Source organism: Callithrix jacchus, chromosome 17 (genome assembly GCF_049354715.1).
Source record: "Callithrix jacchus isolate 240 chromosome 17, calJac240_pri, whole genome shotgun sequence".
Lineage (NCBI taxonomy): Eukaryota > Metazoa > Chordata > Mammalia > Primates > Cebidae > Callithrix > Callithrix jacchus.
This window is the reverse complement of record NC_133518.1, coordinates 36,165,725-36,188,883: the sequence shown is the minus strand read 5'-3', so window position 1 is coordinate 36,188,883 and position 23,159 is coordinate 36,165,725. Positions and strand designations below refer to the sequence as shown.

Genomic DNA, 23,159 nt, shown 5'->3' with positions numbered 1-23,159 from the left:
ACTTTAAGCCTCTTAATAGAAATTACCACTGCTCTCAAGAATATGATACCTGCTGATGGCTCACACCTGTAACCTCAGCACTTTGGGAAGCTGAGGCAGGTAGATCACTTGAGCTCATGAGTTCAAGATCAGCCTGGACAAAATGGTGAAATCCTGTGACTTGAGCCCGAGAGGCAGAGGTTGCAGTGAGCTGAATTGCAATACCACACTCCAGCCTGGGCAACAGAGCCAGACCTTGTCTGAAAAACTAAAAAGAATGCGATACAAACTTTCATTCTTGTCAGAGACAGAGAGACCATCACATTTCTGGAAATACAATTTCTTTGTATTTTAAATGATGAAATTTAAAGATTTAACAGTAAACTGGAGATTTCATAGAAATCGCACTTACTACTACTTTACCTTCTTCAGTAGATTCTTTTTAATTCTTTCAATAGGAAGAGGTCTGCCATCATGGAAGTTGGTAAGGATTACTGCAATAGCTGTAAGAGTTTTACCCTTAAAAATGTTTTAAAAAGACAAATGGTTAGATTCTGAAACCCAGTTCACCAGAAAAATATTCCCATTTTAAAATCAAGTAATCGAATATCAAGTATCATTCAAGGCCACAAAAGCGTATTATATATACAGGTTAATGAATATTTTATTTAGTTGGAAAATGCTTTCCCCTCACTGCAATATTAGGACCTGTTAAATGATTTACACTATAAAATACTGTTTAAATATCTCTGAGAAATGTCATTTTATTGAATGACTGCTATTCTACAATTCTACATTTAACCCTGAACTATTGATTTTTATCATGCAACTATTTGTAATTACTCATTTGCCATGAAGTTCAGAGCTAAAGTGATCAGTAATTCCAGTATGCATATAATCATTTTATTAAAATGTGACTTAAAGATAATACCAAGCTTAAGTCACAACTTATCCATAAAACATAAAGGACATATTTCTTACGTATTTTTCTTAAATGGAAACATGTAATTTTTCAATATTTACTGCAGCTTAACTGATAGCTGGCAATACAGAAATAAATCTCTGGCCATTTTAAAGCAGTGTTAAACAGCATTTTAAAATGTGGTCCGCAGGCCACTGGGGATGGGGAAGGTTTCCCAGGAGCCCTTCAGGAAAATGTGAAGTCAAAACTGTTTTTATAATACTACTAAGACAGACTTTATTTCTGTTAACATCTGCACTAATGCTACAAAAAGCCCAAATAGCAATGGTGAAAAAAGTGCCTCAGCATAAAATAAAACAGTTGGCACTAAGTTATATTGGTAGTCATGATATTCTTAACTGCCACATACAGTTGAAAAAAAAGTTTTCCTTAAGAATGTTCTTGGCTGGGCATAGTAGCTCATGCCTGTAATCCCAGCTACTTGGAAGGCTGAGGCAGGAGAATCACTTGAACCTGGGAGGCGGAGGTTGCAGTGAGCCAAGATTGCACCATTGCACTCCAGCCTGGACAACAAGAGTGAAACTCCATCTCAAGAAAAAAAAAAAATGTTCTCAACGAAGCAGCACACATTAATTTTATTAAATTTCATCACTTAAGTATAAATCTTTTTAATATTCTGTGCAGTGAAATGCAAAGGACATATGAACTATTTCTATTGCATATCAAAATATGAGGGTTAGCTAGAGAAAAATCAATCAAGATGGGATTTATAAGTTCAACTAGTCACTTTTTCCATGCAGCACCATTTTTTACTTGAATGACAACTATCATTCATGATTGAATGTCTGAAAGATATTTTCTTGAAAATGAACAAAGTGAGGCTGTCATCTAAAAAAGGAAACAACTGAGATTATAAAATTTAAGTTTTCAATAGAAATCAGAATGTTGGAAAAGTTGTGTGTCATAATATGAACACAGTGCCTTCCCAAAATGTAAATAATTTTCTAATAACATCAGTGGTAATATTAATGAATGTAAGTTTTGGATATTGCATATCAAATACATCAACATTTGGTAGGTCTGCCCAACTCAATGAACCAACATTTTCTAAATGAGCAATGCTTGGTGTTATAAAATCATACACAGGTAAAATATACATTCAATGGGCAAAATATACAAATAGATTTCAAGGAAACAGGGTATAAAAAGCTCACTAATAAGACTTAGAGTTCCATGTGACAATAATTATCCTTTAATAAACTAATACTTATTGAATTTTGATGTATATATCAAAGAAATCTGCAATTATCTAAAAAGCTACTAAAATACTGTACCTTTACAACTACATACCAGTGTAAGGACAAATTTTCTTCATGTACTTAAACCAAAACAACCTAACAGAATACACTGAATGAAGAAGCAAATGAGAATTCAGCTACCATCTATTTGGCCAAACACAGAGATGTGCAAAAATGTAAAACAATGCTAGTTCTCTCACCAAAATTGTTAGTGTTTTGGCATACTTTTCATTAAAAAATATGCCATTTATGTTAACAAGTAATGAGCTTATACTGTTATCTTTAATTACCATTGCCTAATACTATAAATACTGATAACAGCCCATAAAAACAAAAGCTCTTTGAGATCATCAGTAATTTTTAAGAGTAGAAAGGGTTACTGAGACTGAAAAATATAAAAACTGCTAGTGTAAGAACCCATATATATCTATTTAATACTCTGATTACCACAACATTTGTGATGGAATACAATTTCACATAACATTGCTTTGCCTTTACTTTTTAAAAGAAAACTCATGAGAGACAGGTCACCCTGAATTTCAAAGAGCAAAGAAAATTGAGAAACATGGCCAGGCATGGTGGCTCACACCTGTAATCCCAGCACTTTTGGAGGCCAAGGTGGGTGGATCACTTGAAGTCAGGAGTTCAAGACCAGGCTGGCCAACATGGTGAAACTTGTCTCTACAAAAAATAAAAAAAATTAGCTGGGCATGGTGGCACATGCCTGTAATCCCAGTTGGTGGCACGTGCCTATAATCCCAGTTATTTGGGAGGCTGAGGCAGGAGAAATGCTTGAACCTGGGAGGCGGAGGCTGCAGTGAGCCAAGATCATGCCACTGCACTCCAGAAAGCAAGACTCCATCTCAAAAAGAAAAAAAATGAAAAAGAAAAAAGAAAATTGAGAAACACACCTTTATACCACTATTGTAAACTAATTATTTCAATTGTACTTTAACCAAACCAAAAGTTTACCACTGTTTTAAGTAAAAACTATAGGAAAAACTGTGTTCTACAAAGATAGTAAAATCTAGTCCAAAACTAATACCAACATATTCCTATCTCTTTTTACTTTAAAATTACTTTCTAGAAAATCATTGTCACAAAATTAGATTATATTAACTAAAGAAAAAATAATTACCAAACCCATATCATCAGCTAAAATTCCTCCATGGACATTTTCTGGTCGGTCCTTCTCAGAAAAATTTGTTATTGTGTTATAGTATAAGTCATTTCGTTGTTCCCAGAATGGTGGAAGTTCTTTGCTGTTTTCACGTGACACCATCCATGCTAGAGCTTGTTTTTGATGTGGAAGTAGTGGTGTTTCAATAGCCTATAAATAAAAAGTCATAAAATGAAATACAGTAAGCCATTCCTTTTTTTACATGCAGAATCTCGAAGAGTTGATCCTGTGATTAAACAAAAGTAGATTATAAGCATATTTAAACATTCTGAGTAGTCTCAAATAAAAAAATTGGCTCTATACCTCAGCCGGTTCCATTTCATGGGTTTTATCATCTTCTTTTAAATCTTCAAACAATCTGTCAAATTCTGTTTTAAGCTACAATAAAAAGCAACAAGAAACAATGTAAAACAAACTAATTAAAATACTTGTACTTAAGTCAGATTTCAAATCATTTAGTTCATTAACTGATGTTAATGTCAAATGAGCCAGGAGTGGTGGCTCACGCCAATAATCTCAGCACTTTGGGAGACCAAGGTGGGAGAATCACTTGAGCTCAGGAGTTTGAAACCAGCCTGGACAACATAGTGAAAGATCCCGTCTCTAAAAAATATTTTTAAAAAATTAGTCAGGCATGGTGGTGTGTGCCTGTAGTTGTGGCTCCCAGGGATGCTTAAGTGGGAAGATCATTTGAGCCCAGTAGGTCAAGGATACAGTGAGCCATGATTATGCCACTGCACTCCAGCCTGGGAGAGAGAGACTCTTTCCCCAAATACTAAAAAATTAAAATTAAATTAAATTAAAAAAAAAAAAACACAAAATAGTCAAATGCCAAAAAGGCACACAAATCAACTCCAGGATTATACTGCTCACTGAAGACAGAATGAACAGGTGCTTTAGGTGTCAGGAAGTAAAAAAATATAGAAGAGTTTTAAGTCCTGAGTTTCAGTCGCAGTTTTACCACAAGTAAGCTTATCTACAAGTGTTGGCAAAACTTGACCTTTATGGTCCTGTGTCTTATTCCTACAAAATGAAAGGGATGAACTAAATTTATATTGTCTCTAAGGTTCTTTCTGCCATTAAAGTTCTGTGATGCTATCAGTTGCATTCAAAATATTTTGTCAGTCCTGCCAGGTCAATGACATTTCATTTATTATTACTGCGATAAGGAACTTGCCACGCACTACAGGATAATTTTATTATGCTAAATTAGTTGACTATTTAAACTAGGTCAGTCCAATTTTATATCATTTATGTAAAACAGACATTTTTGAAAATTAACACATGAACACACAGCAGCAGCTCAGAAGAAATCAGGCCGGGTCTAAAAATCAGAAGTAACCTGGAGTTTACCTACCAGACACAAGCTCAAGTTCTTCTAAAAATAAGCAGGGTAAATATGGTAACTACAATTAGTAGATAAAAGGACTAACACTGGTGGGTAGAGATATCAAAAAAGTTTTAATGTTATTTTTTAATTGATCTGCATTAACTTATTTTATATGATTTTTTTTTCAAAGAAATTCAACATAACTCATCTTAAATTACAAATTAGACCAAGTTAATGTGAAGAATTTGGAGTTAATTCTTTAGCACTGCATTTGCAAACTTACTGAAAGGAGTAAGTTTCAATTTTTTCTTAAAATGACTATTTGAACATTTAAAACATTTCAAATACAAAATATGCTATGCATAAACAATAACGTGTTTTGTATATTAGGTACAAATGTTCATATATGGATTTATTCTTTATCAGTATTTTTTATATAAATGTTTACAAATATATATATTTTATTTACTCTATAACATGTTTCATGATAACTTAATATATTTGAAGACCATAAACATATTCATCCTGTTCTTTTAAATACAAATCTTCAACATTTAAAATTCACTTTTAGATTACAAAATAAAAGAGAAGCATACCTGTTCAGTTGTCATCTGTACTGCAGCATGCAATGGCATACTATAGCTTGGTCCAGCCCTTCCAGAGCCCCAAGCACTTTCCAAAGTGAATCCGAAAGCTATTATTTACAAAATGAAAAGAATAAAGCCATCAAATAAAATGTTTTTATTTTTTAATAAGTAGCTTTGAAAAATGTGCATAACAGGGCTGGGTGCTGTGGCTCACACCTATAACCTCAGAACTTTGGGAGGCCAACGCAGGTGGTTCGCTTGAGCCCAAAAGTTTGAGACTAGCCTGGGCAATATGGTGAAATCCTGTCTCTACAAAAAATACAAAAACGAGTCAAGAGCCATGATGCACACCTGTTACCCAGCTACTAGGAAGGCTCAGGTGGAGGGATTGCTTGAGCCCAGGAGGTCAAGGTTGCACTGAGTCATTGATCATGGCCACTGCACTCCAGCCAAGGTGACAGAGGGAGACTCTATCTCAAAATAAACACACAAATAAATAAAATGTGCATAACAAACTTCATTAAAAGCCTGGCATTTTAGAGGTTTTTTAAAAGCAAAATACTAAATCAATCAAAAACCCCAAGCAATTTCACATTATTTGAACAAACTCTTGCCAAGCATTCTTTTTGTTCCCTATTAGAAGATTCTTTTTGTCTAAAAGTTATCAAAAAGAATGTTTAAAGTCAGGGGTTTCCAGATGTTACTATTAGGGAAAATTAGGGGAGGGTATACATGAGACTTCCTTATATATTTTTTTCTCTAAATTTTTATTTAATATCCCCTCACTCTTGCTATTCTGACCATAAATATTTTATTGTGAATCTATAGTTATTTCAATAGAGGCAAAAGGAAAAATCAGAGATTTCCTCAAAAAGACTCGAAAAAAAGTTGTAACTTGGAGCCTTGAGCACAAATTAGCCAACAAACTCCAAGAGAGAATAAATGTTTCATAAGCCCTGCATCTTATATCAGAATAACATCAAGTTAAACTGTAAACTTACTTTTTGGTGCAGGACCCAATTTAAATCCATGTTTCTTCAACTGATCTGAAACTGCTTTTCTATTTTCTTCTTTTCCCCAAAAAGTCATATGCAGAGGCATGGTAAAAGCATTGTTTGCACCAAAAGGAACTACCCTATTATATTTGGGAGAAAAAGAAAGGGAAATTAGAAACATTACTTTTTATCCCCAAGAATCAGTTCAGTATTTTAAGTGTATCATTTATGTTTTGCATGGAAGTTAAGAAGGAGTTAGTTAGGCAGATTTTAAAGAGAAAAAGAACAAGGAATAGAATCATAAACAATCAGAAGAAAAGAGTGATTTTTAGAACCAGAGTGCCAGAAAAAATTGAGAAAATGGAATAAAGCAGTTTTAAAATAAATGGATGGCACGTAAACAAGATTGTAAGATAAGTAAAATAAGTTTAAATGAAAGGGTAGAGCTTTGGCTAACAGAACCACTGAGGGTAATAAATCATTCTGCTTGGAAAATGGGGAATGCAAGAACTTGTGATTCACTAACAGTCTCAATATCTCCTTTTCCAGTTAATCAGAAAAACCTGATTAACTGAAAAAGGAGGAAACAAAGTGAGACATCACTGAGCATTTATGTTCCAAACTCACCTAGGATTATGATATGAATATCCTAAAAATTAGAATTAGAATATAAAGATCCTAAATATTCCAAATACTTAAATTGAGATCACAAGTACAAATGCCTAAAAGAGAAAAAGTAAAAGACTGAAAGAGTTTAAAAAAAAAAAAGAAAGAGGTAAATAAAACTGAGAGTATATGCCCTAGGTAAAAGGAGAGTTACTACACCTTCCAGTCAACTTTTGTCATATGGAAGTGACAACTCATCCAGCATTGCCAGATCTTCATCATCAAGAGAAAAATATGTTTTTGTATTTAAGGAAATAAATTAATACGTATAAAATGCTGACTAGTTCTTTCAGTATAAATACTAAATGAAAAAAATGTCTAAAACACTGCAGGCAAAATGAAATTCATCTATATCCTATCATAGAATACCAGTTTATAACCTCTGATATAAATGAACACTTCCAGGCCAGGTATGGTGGCTCAGGTCTGCAATCCCAGCACTTTGTGAGGCTGAGGCAGTCAGATCACCTGAGTTCAGGAGTTTGAGACCAGTCTGACCAACATGGTAAAACCCTATCTTTACTAAAAATACAAAAATTCGCTGGGCATGGTGGCAGGCACCTGTAATCCCAGCTACTCAGGAGGCTGAGGCAGGGAGAGCTGGTTGAATCCGAGAGGCAGAGGATGCACTGAGCCGAGATCACACCACTGCACTATAGCCTGGGCAAAAGTGAGACTCCATCTCAAAATAAATAAACGAACCAATACTTCCAAATTCCTAAACCTAGGTACCAAAAGCCTTGGGAAAATGGAATGCAATTCCTAATATTTGAACCAAAGTTTATTTTTCTCCATGGTAATAATTCCATAGGAAAATGAGAGGACAATTGTTTGATTGCTGGGGTAGTGGAAGTATGTAAAAGAAGAATTAAAACATTTATTTAACACATACCAAAAGAACAGTGATAGAAATTGTTAGCATACCTTTATAGGTTCTAACGAGAAGCCCTAACAAGTTGAAAGATGACTATAATTCACAATTATTAAAATTAAATTCTGAAAATACATTACCCTTCAACTTGTGCCAAATTGTTGTCCATAATATAGGCCAAAGCACCTGCAAGATCTTTCTTTAAATGGCCAACCTGATTTCCATTCACATTGTTTACTTTAATCGCATTCTTATCATAAGGATTATTCGGATCTCGTTGTAATGCAACCATTTCATTATTATTAACCTAATAAAAATAATAAAGATAGTATTATATTATAAATAATAGACAATAACTGTTATACTTTATCTGGGATTTTCCATTTATTACTGCTGTGTACTGTACTTAAGAAAAATGTATCTTCTTAGACACAAACTACAGAAATATTAAATAATATATTTTATTGTGATTCTTTAATATTTCTCTAATTTATATTCATTAGGAAGTTAACAAATCCTTAAAATCTAAAAAATACAGTTAAATGAAAACTAGCAAATTCATATTATATAAAATTTTCTACATCATAACTTCTAAAAAATAGCTAACCTTTATTGAGTACTTACTACGTGTCAAGCATTGTTCTAAGTACATTGCATAGACTGACTTTTTAAATCTTCACAACTCTATTGGGAGGTACTATTATTATTCCCATTTTACAAAGGAGGAAACTGAAGCACAGAAAAGTTAAGTAACTTGACCAAGTGACAAAGCTAAAAGCTATCGGAGCTAGGATCTGAACCCAGACAGGGTGGTTCCTGAGCCTGCATTATCTAGAATACATAAAAGTCAGGGAATAAAGCATTTATAAGTCAGGATGGAACTGGGTAAGAAAAATATATCCAGCCTTCAACTCATGCCATTCTGATTTTACTTTATTAAAAACTGTATAGGTAACTTAAATACAATGATGTGTATTTTTAAAAACTGAAGAACACAATAAAGAATGTTAGAGTAAGGACTTTCAAAAATTCCTCAATAAAAGCAACAAAAAAAACTAGATAAATTATCTGCAGAATCAAATGTTTTCAGAATTCTGAGAACTAAATCAAAGACTTGCAGAAATCTGAGGAACATTATTCAAGAAAAACAGCGGAATATCAGTACTTTAGTCCCATCCCCAGCTATACTGTAGCCTTTAAAAACAATAGTTTGCTGGGATGCTAGGTAAAGCCTAGCAGTCACCAGAAAAAAACAGAATGGAGTTATAGTTCTTTCAAACATTCATTCCCAAAGAATTGTTATTCTCCTAAAGTTCCCCCAGAAGATCCCACTTGCAAGGCTGACTGTATTTAACCTTTGAGCTCACCCAGTACCAAAAGAATCTCCCTTGGGTGGGTGATGTCAAAAACAATTTTACAGGAAAGTATAACTTCATGGCTATCTGAGGCAGTGGATAACAGCTGAAACAAACAATAGAAAAACAAAAAGGCTTATAAGGAAAAGCTAGGGAATGAGATGTCTGTGAGGGCTTTGAAAAGCTCCAGTGTATTTCTGGAAATCTAGAAGGCCATAAGCAAGCATAGGGCTAGTATGCATGACCAGGGCTGTGCACATTCTCAACAGAGACCTGAGACAGCCCTAAACTCTTACCTTTGCCTGAACTTGAGGCATTTAAACAAGCCAGAAGTGAAAGCTAAACAGAAGTTCTCAATTGTCTTATTAGAGTGTTGAAGGAATGCCCCAACATAGAGATATTCTCAGTTAAGAATGTGTGATTTATTTGTTCTAGCACAATCATTAGCTGACTACTAAGCTAACCAAGTACAGACTTCAGTGACTGACCACACATGATAAAGAATAGACATCACAGAATTAATTCAGAAAAGTCACTAGCAAACACACACTAATTACCAAACAGCAAAAAACAACCCACCCTGGGAGCGGAGGAGAATCTGATTTCCAGAGTTACCACACTATTTAATATGTCCATTTTTCAAGAAAAGAAGTAGAAGACATGCAAAAAAAGAAGAAAGTATGGTCTATACACAGGGAAGAAAAACAATCTGTATCAGCTGCCCCCAAGAAAGTACGGATGTTTGACAAAGTAGAAAAATAATTTAATCAGTTATTTTAAATATGTTGAAAGGGGCTGGGCATGGTGGCTCACACTTGTAATCCCAGCACTTTAGGAGGCTGAAGTGGGAAGATCTCCTGAGGCCAGGAATTTGAGACCAGCTTGGGCAATATAGCAAGATCCCATTTCTAGAAAACAAAAGTAGAAAAATGAGCCAGGTAGGGTGGTACATGCCTCTAGTCCCAGCTACTCAGGAGTCTGAGGTGGGATGACTGCTTGAAACCAGGAGTTCAATGTTACAGTGAGCTAAGATCATGCCATGGCACTCCAGCCTGGGTAACAGAGCAAGACCCTATCTCTAAAAAAAAATTTAAAAATTCAGACCTAAAGCAAACCATTTCTTTCAACATGAAAATGCATGTCTAAAGGCAGGAAAACAATGTCTCACCAAATAGCAATTCTAGAGTCAAAAGGTACAATAACTGAAGAAAAAATTCACCAGAAAGGCTCAACAGCAAATCTGAGCAGGCATAGGAAAGAATTAATGAAGCTTAAGATAGGTCAACTGAGATTATACAATCTGAGGAACAAAAAAATGAAAAACATAATAGAGCCTCAGAGACCTGTAACATCAAATGTACAAACACACACACATAATAAAAGTACCATAAGGGGAAAAGAGAAAGAGACAGAAAAAATATTTAAAGAAATAACAGCCAAAAACTACCCCATTTGATGAAAACCAGTAATCTATACACATTAAGAAGCTCAACAACTCCAGCTAAAATAAATTCAAAAAGATCCACACCATAATCAAAGATCACATCATAATCAAACTGTTGAAGAAGGTGGAGACCAGCCTGGGCAACAGAGCAAGTGTCTGTCACTTAAAAAAAAAAATTATTAAAAAAATTTTTTTTTAATTTTTAAGAATGATTTTTTTGTAATTTTTCTGATTAAAAAGTATATAAAATAATTACAATCTTTGTTGATAGGTACACTATATATATATATATATATATATATATATATATATATATACACACAAAGATATAAATTATATGATAACAGCACAAAGGCAACAGGATAGAGCTATCTATAAGCAAAGTTATTTTTTTTGAGACAGAGTCTCACTCTCTTGCCAGGCTGTAGTGCGGTGGTACGATCTCAGCTCACTGCAACCTCCAACTCCCTGGTTCAAGTGATTCTCCTGCCTTAGCCACCCAAGTAGCTGGGATTACAAGCAAGTGCCACCCCGCCCAACTAATTTTTGTATTTTTAGTAGAGACGGGGTTTCACTATTTTGGCCAGGATGGTTTCAATCCCTTGACCTCGTGATCCGCCCACCTCGGCCTCCCAAACTGCTGGGATTATAGGTGTAAGCCACTGCGCTCAGCAGTAAAGTTTTTTATGCACTATTAAGTTGGCACTAAACCAAACCAGGTTCTCATAAATTAAATTGTTAATTGTAATCCCAAAGGCAATCATAAGTAACTCAAAATATATAGTAAGACAAACAAGGGAATTAAAATGGTACACACACAAAAAATCTATTTATCATAAAACAGAGTATTAGAAGCCAGATCCCAATGCTATATATTGTATCATTCCATTTACATGAAATGTGAAAAGGAGGCAAATCCACATTAACAGGAAGTAGACTGATTCATGGCTGCCATACACTGAGGGGTAGATAACGGGAGTGACTACAAATGGGAATAGGTTTCTTTTTGGAGTAATAAAAATGTTGTGGAACTAGATTGTATGAATGGTTGCACATCCTTGTGAATATTCAAAAAACTACTCAACTGTACACTTTTAAAATTTTATAAATGTATCTCAACTTTTTTTTTTTTTGTGATGGAGTTTTGCTCTTGTTGCCCAGGCTGGAATGCAATGGCGCAATCTCTGCTCACAAAAACCTCCACCTCCCAGATTCAAGCGATTCCCCTGGATCAGCCTCTTGAGTAGCTGGGACTACAGGCGCACGCCACCACACCCAGCTAATTTTTGTATTTTTAGTAGAGACAAGGTTTCGCCATGTTGACAAGGATAGTCTCGATCTCTTAACCTTGTGATCTGCCCGCCTTGGCCTCCCAAAGTGCTGGGATTACAGGTATGAGCCACCACCACAGGCTGTATCTCAACTTTTAAAAATTCCTTGAAAATATACAGGAAAGCTGCTTCAAAGCTCTCCCAGCATCTGTCTACTGACTCAAGAGATTACAGCCAGAATCAGAGTGTCAGACAGATACTCATCTCTAGCCCTTTGGAGCTACATCTATGAGCATAGCTCTGTTCTCTACTAGTCACCGCCCCTCTGGCACTGCCTACAGGATGACCTTTTTAAAAACAGATTATATAAATCCTAGAAAATATATAATGAAAAAAGGGCACAAAACTAACAATTTTTGAGGATTTCATCTCAAATAAGGTATTACACAATTGTAATTTATCATAATAAGCTGTCATTAATTATAATTAGTTAACTGCCATTACAAATAACTAATATTGGAATTTTAAAGCAGATATGTATAAGCCAAAATACTGGGGACTAAGAAAACATGGTCCAAGCAGCAAGAAAAAATAGGACATATATATATTAAAAAGACAGACATGCATGTTCTTCACATGTACCCCCAAACCTAAAATGCAATAAAAATAAAGAAAAACAAATGAAAAAAAGACAAAGACAAGAAAAACAAAAGGAATTAGAATTAACCCTAACAGTATAGTCACGCCCTGCATAATGACATTTCAAAAAGACACACATATATTATGCAACAGCTGTTCCACAAGATTATAATGGGGCAGTCCTATAAAAGCGTACCATTCTTAAATTTTTATACAGTATTTTTACTGTGTCCTTTTCGTGTTACATATGCTTAAATACACAAATGTGTTACAACTGCCCACAGTATTCAATAGAGTAACATCCTGTAAACTCCATGATGTTCCCACAAAGAAATCACCTAACACATCTCAGAAAGTATCTTCATCATTAAGCAACACGTAACTGTATTTTAAAATAGAAAAATAAAAATAAACCACCTTATTATAAAATAAACCCTTTCATGGGTCAGAAAATAAAAAATTTAACCATATGCTTATTGAAAACACACTTAAAAAAAAAAACTACAACAAAAAATTAAAAAAAAAACACCAGAGTTAAAAATAAAGAATGCTACTATATAACAAAACTTGGTAGCTAAAGGCAATGCAATACTTAAAACATTTAATGAGTAAAAGATTTTGTTATTAAATGATTCAAATTAAGTGCTCAAATCACAAGTCCAAAAGGAAAAAAGAAAAGAAAATGAACCTAAATAGAAAAACCGAATATAAGAGTAATTATTAAGCCAAGAAACATAATCATTAAGAAAAATCCAAGAGAGGTTGCCTTGAAGAGAAATAATGTCATAGTTAATCAATAAAAAAGAATGTAAGAATAGACACAAATGTGTAATGCAAAGAATGAAAATACGAATATAACCACTTTTCTAAGTTTTTAAAAAGTTTAATGGAGCTAATAAGGCATACAAATTGTGTTGTGGCAGACATTTAAAAAATGGTACATCTTATCAAAACTTGACAATTCAGAGTAAAGGGTACTGAAATTAAAGTTCAGAGTACCAACTTAAAACAACCAAAAAAAAATAGTTATTCAACTTGGAAAGAAGAACTAGAACCACTGAATAAAGGCGAATTTATGTGTTCCTTGATCTCAAAATCCTTCAGGAATACGAGTTATGGCTACTTGTGAGCAACATGTCATACCACCAAACCCCAATTCCAAAAAGTTACATTTATAATTTTATAAGGATAAATGATTACTATGAACAACTCTATGGGAATAAGTTTGAAAATCTAAATAAAATGGATGCTTTTCTTCAAAAATGTAAATAACTAAAACTGACCTAAGAAGTACCTAAATTATGCTGAGTAAAAACAGAAGACTTAAAATAGTACGTATTGTATAATTTAATGTATCTGAAGTTCTAGATCTAGAACAGGTAAAACTTATCTATAGTGATAAAACTCAGACTTGTTGCCTAGGGCAGGAGCAGGGAAAAATGACTGCAAGAGTATACAAGATACTTTCAGAAAGATGGATATTATCTATATCTTGATTGGGGTAGTAGTTATCAGGTATATATCTTTTCCAAAATACTAGGCTTGTACATTTAAAATATGAACATTTTATCATATGTAAACCACATCTCAATAAAGTAGAAAAAGTTAACAAGTGTGCAAAGATAATGCCTCAATTTTTATTACTTTTTTATAATAGTGATCAACTAAAAAATAGCCATCAATAAGGAAACTAAACGTCCAATACAGATGATATTCCTAATATTTGGCTAAGAGAAAAAACAGTGATCATAATAGGGATAATATGATCTCATTTTTATTAATAAATATGATTCCAATTTACATGCATATGCTCACAGAAAGAAGTGTAGAAAATCTGTTATGGTTCTGGGTGGTAGACTTTAGAAGATTTAATGCTTGCTTAGCTGTTTAAAAATAATGAACATGGCCGGGGTTGGTGGCTTACTCCTGTAATCCCAGCACTTTGGGAGGCTGAGGCGAGTGGATCATCTGAGGTCAGAAGTTCAAGACCAGCCTGACCAACAGGGCAAAACCCCATCTCTACTAAAAACAAAAAATTAGCCAGGTGTGATGGCACATGCCCGTAATCGCAGCTACTTGGGAGGCTAAGGCAGGAGAATCTTGAACCTGGGAGGTAGAGGTTGCAGTGAGCCAAGATTGCGCCATTGCACTCCAGCCTGGCAAAACTCCATCTCAAAAAAAAATAACTAATGAACATGTATTAATTATGAAATAAATGATATCTCAACACAGTGTTCCTGGAAAAAAAGTAATATTTAAAATATATATGTTTGGCAAAATAAGAAAACTGATGATTACTTTTAGTCAACACACTTTAGTTTACTGAGGTCATAGAGATTATTCTAAGATCAACAGATACTGATTGTTCTAAGATCAATACCATAATCTAGTATTTTACAATGGTATAAAATAATTATTGAAAACAGTAAGTTTTGAAAAATTAGCACAAACCTGAAAACACAAAAACTCAGAAATGCATATGAGAGCTAGAGAATATATAGATATGAAATAAGAACTGAAAGATTTCAAGAATCTATTAGAAAAAATTAGAGGCCAGGCACAGAATCCCAGCATTTGGGGAGACTGAGGCAGACGGCTCACTTGAGCCCAGGAATTCCAGACCAGCCTGGGCAACATGGCAAAACCCTGTCTCTACAAAAAAAAAAAAAAAAAAATCACAAAGATTAGCTGGGTGTGGTGGCAAATACCTGCAGTCCCAGCTACTTGGGAGGCTGAAGCGAGAAAATCACTTGAGTCTGGGAGGCAGAGGTTGCAGGGAGGCCAATCAGGCCATTGCACTCCAGCCTGGGTGACAAAATGAGACTCAGTATCAAAAAAAAAAAAAAAAAACGGTCGGCTGCAGTGACTTGCGCCTGTAATCCCAGCACTTTGGGAGGCCAAGGCAGGCAGATCACAAGGTCAGGCGTTCGAGACCAGTCTGACCAACATGGTGAAACCCTGTCTCTACTAAAAATACAAAAATTAGCTGGGTGAGGCAGCAGGTGCTGGTAATCCTAGCTACCTGGGAGGCTGAGACAGGAGAATCGCTTAAACCTGGGAGGCAGAAATTGCAGTGAGCCAAGACTGCACTACTGCACTCCAGTCTGGGCAACAGAGCAAGACTCCGCCTCAACTACAACAACAACAACAGAAACATCCAATTCACTTAAGTGGAAAAGAAAATCATAGCTGTCTGAGAATTCCATGCTATGCAGCATTAGGATATGGAGAGAAACTACATATGACGACGATTTTAAATTCAGCCAAACTGTCGTTAACTCCTTCATAACTTTTATATTATGAAACTATCATTCATAACATGCCACAATTAAGGAAGATACAAAAACTTAGGAACTATTGTTTCTTCCTAAGGAATCTCCTAGACAATACATTTCAGACAATCAAAAAACAATTCAAAAAGTTCCAATGTAAAGAAAATACAGGAGAAAAACAAATCAAGAACATGAAATTCTTTCCCAAGGAATCTCCTTCTGAACATGTTTCAGACACCTTCACAAAAAAAAAAAAAAAAAAGATTTGAGAAGCTTGAACTTAAGAAACATATGGAAGAATGAAAATAAAATCCAGAAGATTCCACAAAACAGATCTCCTTTTTGCAACAAATCTATGACATGCCAAGGCACTGGGGTGTGAGGGCAGGGTGCCCATAATAATCAAACATAACGCACTGTGGCAGAGCATGGTGGCTCACTCCTGTAATCCCAACATTCTGGGAGGCTGAGGCGGGAGGATCACTTGAGGTATTTGTTATTTCTTGGTTACAAATATTTCATTTACTTAAAGTAAAATAAAGATTAACCATACATATCACCTGCTAATTAATTCTCTTATCTTAATGCCACAAATATAATCAAAATTTAACTTAGTTATCTACTATTATACTCACTACTCCTGTGTAATAACGTAGTCCAACCACGTGACCTCTCAAACTTCCAAATAAAACTGAATCTAGTTCTTCATCACTAGTTAGAAAGTCATCTGGAGGGATAACATCTTGGAATTCAAAACGTGGAAAGAAAGTTGGATATGAGAGGCGTGGAAAATTTCCATGAACTTTATATTGGACAGTCTGCAAGTACTTCCAAACAGGATCCCTATTTAAAAAAAAAAAAGAGCAAAGAAAAACAATATAATATTCAAGTATTTCCAAAGACCATATGAGTTTTCCCGTGCTTAACTTCAGCAAATGAAATCTTACATGAGAATCACACTAAAGATTTATAGTTACTCTGGTTAAAGCAGAAATTGCAGTGAGTGGAGAAGGATTCCAGAAACTCCACCAGATCAGTATTGGCTCTTCTACCTGCTCCCCAGGTATTCAAAATGAAAAGCCCAGTCAGAGTTCACAAACCTCTTTCATAGTGAAAACCGTCTAAATTGAAATGTATATGATGTTAGTAACTACAATTAAGAGTCCGGCGTGGTGACTCACGCATGTAATCCCAGCACTTTGGAAGGCCAAGGCGGGATGATCACCTAAGGTCAAGAGTTTGAGACCAGCCCGGCCAACATGGTAAAACCCCTTCTCTACTAAAAACGTCAGAATTAGCCAGGTGTGGTAGCGCACATCTGTAATTCCAGCTACTCAGGAGGTTGAGGCAGGAGAATCTCTTGAACCCGGGAGGCTGAACCCGGAAGGCGAAGGTTGCAGCGAGCTGAGACTGTGCCACTGCTCTCCAGCCTGAGTGAGAGCGCGAGACTCCGTCTCAAATAAAAAAATAAATAAAACTGTATGTCAACATTTCAATACTGATTGAGCTACAAAAGACTTACAAAAATACAACTATTATTATACATGAGGCTGTTTGCAACTTTCCAGAAAATACATCCAGCATCCATTACTGTAACTCCCTCTGAGCAGAACACTTACTTTATTCCTGCATCCAAATCACGCCACCGTGGGAAATTGGCCCCCCAGCCTTCCGTACCCAGCTCCCGTCGCTGGTTTAAGCCTACCCCCAAACCTGTTACCTGTAACTGTTTGGAAAACAGCCATGAAAACCAATTTGGACAATGAAAAATGAGGGGAAGTCTACTGGAGCATTCCAAGAAGTTTCCATTTTCCTAAGAACAGTCGCTTTTAATTGCGCTGCGTTTTCCTTGCAAGCGGTGCGCACCTCTATTAGCTCCTCTGCAAATACATATCTCAATGGCTTTGCATACACATAAGCTGTGAGCCACTTGGGGGCAAGGGCTGTCTTACTCGGCCCTCCACCGAGAGCAGTGCTTGGCGCACAGTGGGCATCTAATGGTTATTTTGTTGAATAAAGCACAGGCCGAGAGGCTTTGAGCCCCAGGCCCCCGACAGTCAGTGACAGAGATTTCCCAAGTTCCTAACACAAGACTCGCCCTAGGAGCCCCTACTCGCCAGCCAAGACAATGCATTTATTTCCCCCGAGGCCACATAGGCGACCCACAAAAGGAATACAGCCGCACAAATCGCCGGAGGAACGCGGGGAAGGTCAGGTTCATTTGGGGACGCCTCCAGGCGGTTAGCCCCATCTCCCCACCCCCTCCACCCTCTTCACCTCTTGAACGTCCAGGACATGGCGCTGAGGGAGATGACAAGAGGAGCGCCTCGGCTCCCCTGGATTGTTCTCGGGTCTCCTCGATACGCCTCCTTCCAGGCCCCGCAGCCCTGAAGCGCGGGACAAGTTCCGAGCTCCGGATCGAGAGCGCACGGCTGAAGGATAAATCTCCGCGAGTCCAGTCAGACGTCGACGCCGTCTCCTTCTAGCAACAATCTGAGAGACCAGCGTCGCTCTGTGACTGGCACTGAGAAAACCCAATAACGAAGAGGAAACTGCGGAGGCAAACCAATCAAGGCATAGAAGGGAGGGCAACTCCGCCCCGCTGCCATTCAAAGACGGCTGGGGGTCCCGGCTGCAAGGGCGGTTCCATCCGGGTTCTTCCCCGCCCCCAAGGCGGGCGCGCGGGAAAGCCACGCGGCCTCTGGAGTGTGACTGCGGTGCCTGCGGTGCCTGCGGTGCCGGCGTTTTGTTTGATTTCCCTGCCTCAAACCGAGAGAGATGACTTTCCTTTACCTCACAAGTCCTAAGACGTAACCCCATTTTTCAGGCTCTACTGTATCCTCCCTCTGATTTTCTCCTTATCTAATGTGACACGTAAAAGGGCCTTATACTAAAAGAACTTGGGAGACCTGGAACTACAGGCAAGATCCTTTCTTCATTCCCTGTGGTTAACCCTGGGGACTTTCGCTCCAAATTTTCATTTTAAGCCTCAGCTTATGTATGAGACACAACGAGATCGGAAAATCTTAAATGGGACTTAAGGGTCCCCTTCCCACCTCCTTTTGTTATTTTTAAGGAAATTTTTTCTTTCTTGGTGCAGGAAAGCCATCGCACGCTTATCACAGCTATGGGGGCGTTTGCTGGAAATGGACTCCGCGCCATTTCCCCCATGGTCACGTGGCTGCCCCCTCCAGACAGGGGACACGCTTATTTTCCTCACGGAACTGCAGAGAGGCACCCTGAGGCCCTTGTGGCCCGCTTTCCAGAATCTGAGGTGACTGGAGGGAGAATGCGGGCTTGGGATGGTCAGCCTTGGGCCAGCTGCAGCTGAGGCCTGGTAGGGCTGGTCCCTGCGCTTTGGGGGTGGAGAGGAGGCTGTTGCCCCAGAGGTTGACCTTTTAACCGCAGAGGGCAGGAGGTTGGTGGTGGCGCCAACCTGCATAGGCAGCGCCATGTAACTGCCAGAGAATACTTGCCAGTCACAGAGAGGTCCATGTTAGAGGCCGGTCAGCACAGTATATTAGGTGGTCAGCTTTTTTTTTTTTTAATTGAGGCGGAGTCTTTCTCTGTCACTCTGGCTGGAGTGCAAAGGTGCGATCTTGGCTCACTGCAAGCTCTGCCTCCCAGGGTCCAGCAATTCTGCTTCAGCCTCCTGAGTAGAGATTACAGGTGCACTCCACCACGCCCGGCTAAGTTTTGTATTTTAAGTAGAGACAGGGTTTTACCATGCTGGCCAGACTGGTCTTGAACTCCTGACTTAAGGTGATCCTCCAGTCTTGGCCTCCCAAAGTGCTGGAATTACAGGCATGAGCCAGGTGCCGGGCCGGTGGTCAGCTTTTCAAGAAGCATTTGTTCATTATCATAAATAAACTGTAATTATCTGTATTCATGAATCATGGATGAGCAAGAGAATTTGAAGCAATGTATTATTTAATTTCACCAAAGTTGATAAGGAAGATAGAGACAATGGCATTTCAAATTATTTTTTAATTGTTTTGTGTTCTTCCTGAAGTGTGTTGAGGCAAATGACAATACAGGTTGAGTTTTTGGTGTGCCAGATTTTAAATAAATTCTTGGAAAATATGCCAGAAATTGCTTAAATTGATATTTTGTGTGTAAGAGTAAGAAAGCCATACTCATTAGACAAAGAAGAAATTCCAAATGTGAGAACGTAGCTCTTTCAAGACTTAAGATCACTTGGGTGCAGTGCCTCACACCTGTAATCCCAGCACTTTGGGAGGCCGAGTTCAGATCACCTGAGGTCAGGAGTTCAAGACCAGCCTGGCAGGAGAATCTCTTGAACCTGGGAGGTAGAAGTTGCAATGAACGGAGAGATTGCAGTGAACCAAGATCTAGCCACTGCACTCCAGCCTGAGTGACAGAGCGAGACTCCGTCTCAAAAATAAATAAATTAATTAAATTTAAAAGACCTAATATCTATGAATAATAACTGTCCCATAGTTAAAGAATGTGGCTTGAATGAACTAAACTTTGCTATTTAAAGTTAACAGTTTTCTCCATGTTATCAGTCTTTTACATCCCAGAACCAGGAGTAGAACATTCTTTCCCTTAATCATTCTTTATGTGTTTTATTTAAGATCAAGTACAATTTGTACTAGTTTGACTAAAATGTTACAGCAATTGCAATTTCAGAACTACTACACTAGATGTTTTCTGAAAAATTAACTTTTTTGGGCTTTTTCTTGATTTATTCTATTGTAATAACAGCATCACATGTACATATGAAAAATGAACATTTGTAACTGAAAAATGAACTGTAGGGTGGCTTGTGGGGTTTACCTGGTGAGTAAGAAGGGGAGTGACACTAAAAGAATGGTAGGAAGAGAAAGAGCCAGATTACATAGGAACTTAAAGTCTCCAGTAAAGTTTGTGTTTTAACTGCAGTGGAAAGCCATTGAATGTTTCCAGCAGGAGAATAATGACTTGATTTAGGCTTTTTAAAATGCTGGCAGCTCTGTGGAGAGTTATAAGAAACAAGAATAGAAGCAACCGATAGGAAATTATTGTGTTCAGGTAAGAGATGGTGGTGGCTTGGAAAGGGAAGGTGATGAAGCAAAGAGAACCAAAAGGTTTACTGATAAATCTGGGTAGGAATGGTATGGTAAGAAAAGGAATCCAAAATTTATCCAGCCAGCCACCTCCCAGTCATAAACACACTTCTCATCAGTACCCTGCAACACACAGACTTTTATGCAAATTAATCATGTCATTTCACTTCCCTGTTTGATTCAGTGAACCTGAAATCCAAGAGTGGCATGTGTGGCTCTTCCTCCCACTGTAGCTTCATCTCTGAGATCACTTCCCAACCCACCCTGCCTATAATGGCCTTCACTAATTTCTCTAAAAATGATGGACCTGGCAAAATTAATAATAAGTCACTTCTTAGTATCTTCTAATAACTACTTAATAATCAAATTTTCACAATTGTCTCAAAAAATGTGTTTTGTTTTTTTTTTTTTGACTACAGACACAATGGTACCACCCCCAGGATAATTTTTGTATTTCCTGTAGAGAGGGGGTTTTGCCACATTGGCCAGGCTAGTCTCAAACTCCCAAACTCAAGCAATCTGCCTGCCTTGGCCTCCCAAAGTACTGGAATTAACAGGCGTGAGCCACTTTTTCTAGGCCTTTTCTAGGCTGAGTGTGGTAGCTCACGCCTGTAACCCCAACATTTTGGGAGGTTGAGGCAGGCAGATCACTTGAGGCCAGGAGTTCGAGACCAGCCTGGCCAACATGGTAAAACCTCATCTCTACTAAAAATATAAAAATTAGCAGGGGATGTTGGTACCACACCTGTAGTCCCAGCTACTTGGAAAGCTGAGGCAGGAGAACCACTTGAACTTGGGAGGTGGAGGTTGCAGTGAGTCATTCCACTGCACTCCAGCCTGGGTGACTGAGTGAGACTCCCTGTCAAAAAAAAAAAAAAAAATGTTTTCTACACTTTTCAAAATAAAATTTTATTTTAATTTTCTACACTTGGCAAAATAAAATTTTGGCTTCAATACAGAAACTCATAAGCTTATGTCATAACCCATAGACTGAAGAAAGTAGGATGTAAGAGCTTGCTTCTTTGTTTGCTTCTTTAACTCCAAAAGAGATAAAGTTCAATTGAGGAGAATTTTCAAGAATGACAGGCAGAAGGGTTTGCAGAGTAAATCCCTTAAGTGGGTCTTAGAGAGAAGATGTGGAATACCATCACACTGGGCCAACCTCCACAAAGAGAAAATGCTAGGGAGTCCAGCAAAGTTTCTATAGATCACATAAGAAAAAGAAACTATGCCACATTTCCCAGAGTGGTCTCAGTATTCTGCAGATCTCAGAGAGAAACTCAGACTAGAAATGTGCCAGGGCAGTAAAGGAGTAAAGGTGGCTGAGGTGGATCTGTTAAGGGGACCCAGGGCAGCCTTGTGAGCCTGGTAGCACCGCGAAGGCTGGAGGGTGTTATCAGGATCATGGTTCTATTAAACAAAAGCAGGATGCTGGTTCCTAGCGATGAAGTGGGATGAGTTACATCTGCAATGGGTGCCTGCAGAGGATGAATGGAGTCCAAACATAACCTCCCTCGCTAGGGAGGGAGGAAGGGAACTAAATCTGAAAGCTGGATTTAAATGACTGAACTATTCAGAAGTGACCAAATTAGGTTACCTGCCATTAGGCAGACTGAAGGTTTAAGACAAATTAGGTTCAATAAATATAAAGTTTCACATTTGCAAATATAGTCAGTGATTGAAATTCATACATGCTCTATGTCCATATGCACACATCTGGATGAATATATACCTAGATATTTATAGTAAATACCTCTACCTGATTACATTAGGACATTTTCATTTTCTTCTTTTTACTTATATGTATATAAAATATTTGCTATATTAAACGTGTATTTCTTTTTCCCCATAATATAATTTATAAAATAAAGAAATGATGAACTACTCAACCTTATTTTTATTTAATTGTATACTTATAGAAAATTACAAATTTAGTACAAATTGTTGCCTCATATCCTTTATGCCACTTATTTTAATACCATCCATAACTATAGTACAATGACCAAAATGAGGAAATGAGCATTGGTACAATACTATTTCTTAATCATTTTTTAAAATAACCAAAGACAATGCAGTGGAAATGATGGAAAATAAAATATTTTGTAACTTATTAAATTTTCTTACAGTTAATCAGATTTCTCTAGATTTTGGGCAAAATCCAGAGAAAACCACAGCTGACAGAACCAAAGTGATATAAAATTAATGCCAAGTAAAAATCTTCTTAATTAAATAATATAATGAATATGAAGTGCTGCCCTGGAGTAAGCACTTAATAAATCCT

The 23,159-nt window shown here is 37.1% G+C and overlaps 1 protein-coding gene across 16 annotated transcripts in view; it reads right to left on the bottom strand.

Annotated features, from left to right (window-relative positions):
- The window catches only part of HLTF (helicase like transcription factor), a 54,320-nt gene extending 36,008 nt beyond the window's left edge, over window positions 1-18,312 (bottom strand). For all 16 annotated transcript variants that reach the window (XM_008983685.5, XM_008983686.5, XM_008983690.5 and 13 more), the window contains exons 1-8: window positions 18,087-18,312; window positions 16,445-16,652; window positions 7,969-8,135; window positions 6,298-6,431; window positions 5,306-5,403; window positions 3,683-3,757; window positions 3,338-3,529; window positions 403-498 (exon numbers count right to left, since the gene is read on the bottom strand). In XM_008983685.5, coding sequence (XP_008981933.1) covers window positions 403-498; window positions 3,338-3,529; window positions 3,683-3,757; window positions 5,306-5,403; window positions 6,298-6,431; window positions 7,969-8,135; window positions 16,445-16,652; window positions 18,087-18,106 — 990 coding nt within the window. In that variant the 5' untranslated portion in view covers window positions 18,107-18,312. The remainder of the gene's footprint in view (window positions 1-402; window positions 499-3,337; window positions 3,530-3,682; window positions 3,758-5,305; window positions 5,404-6,297; window positions 6,432-7,968; window positions 8,136-16,444; window positions 16,653-18,086) is intronic.
- Window positions 18,313-23,159: the final 4,847 nt, after the last annotated feature.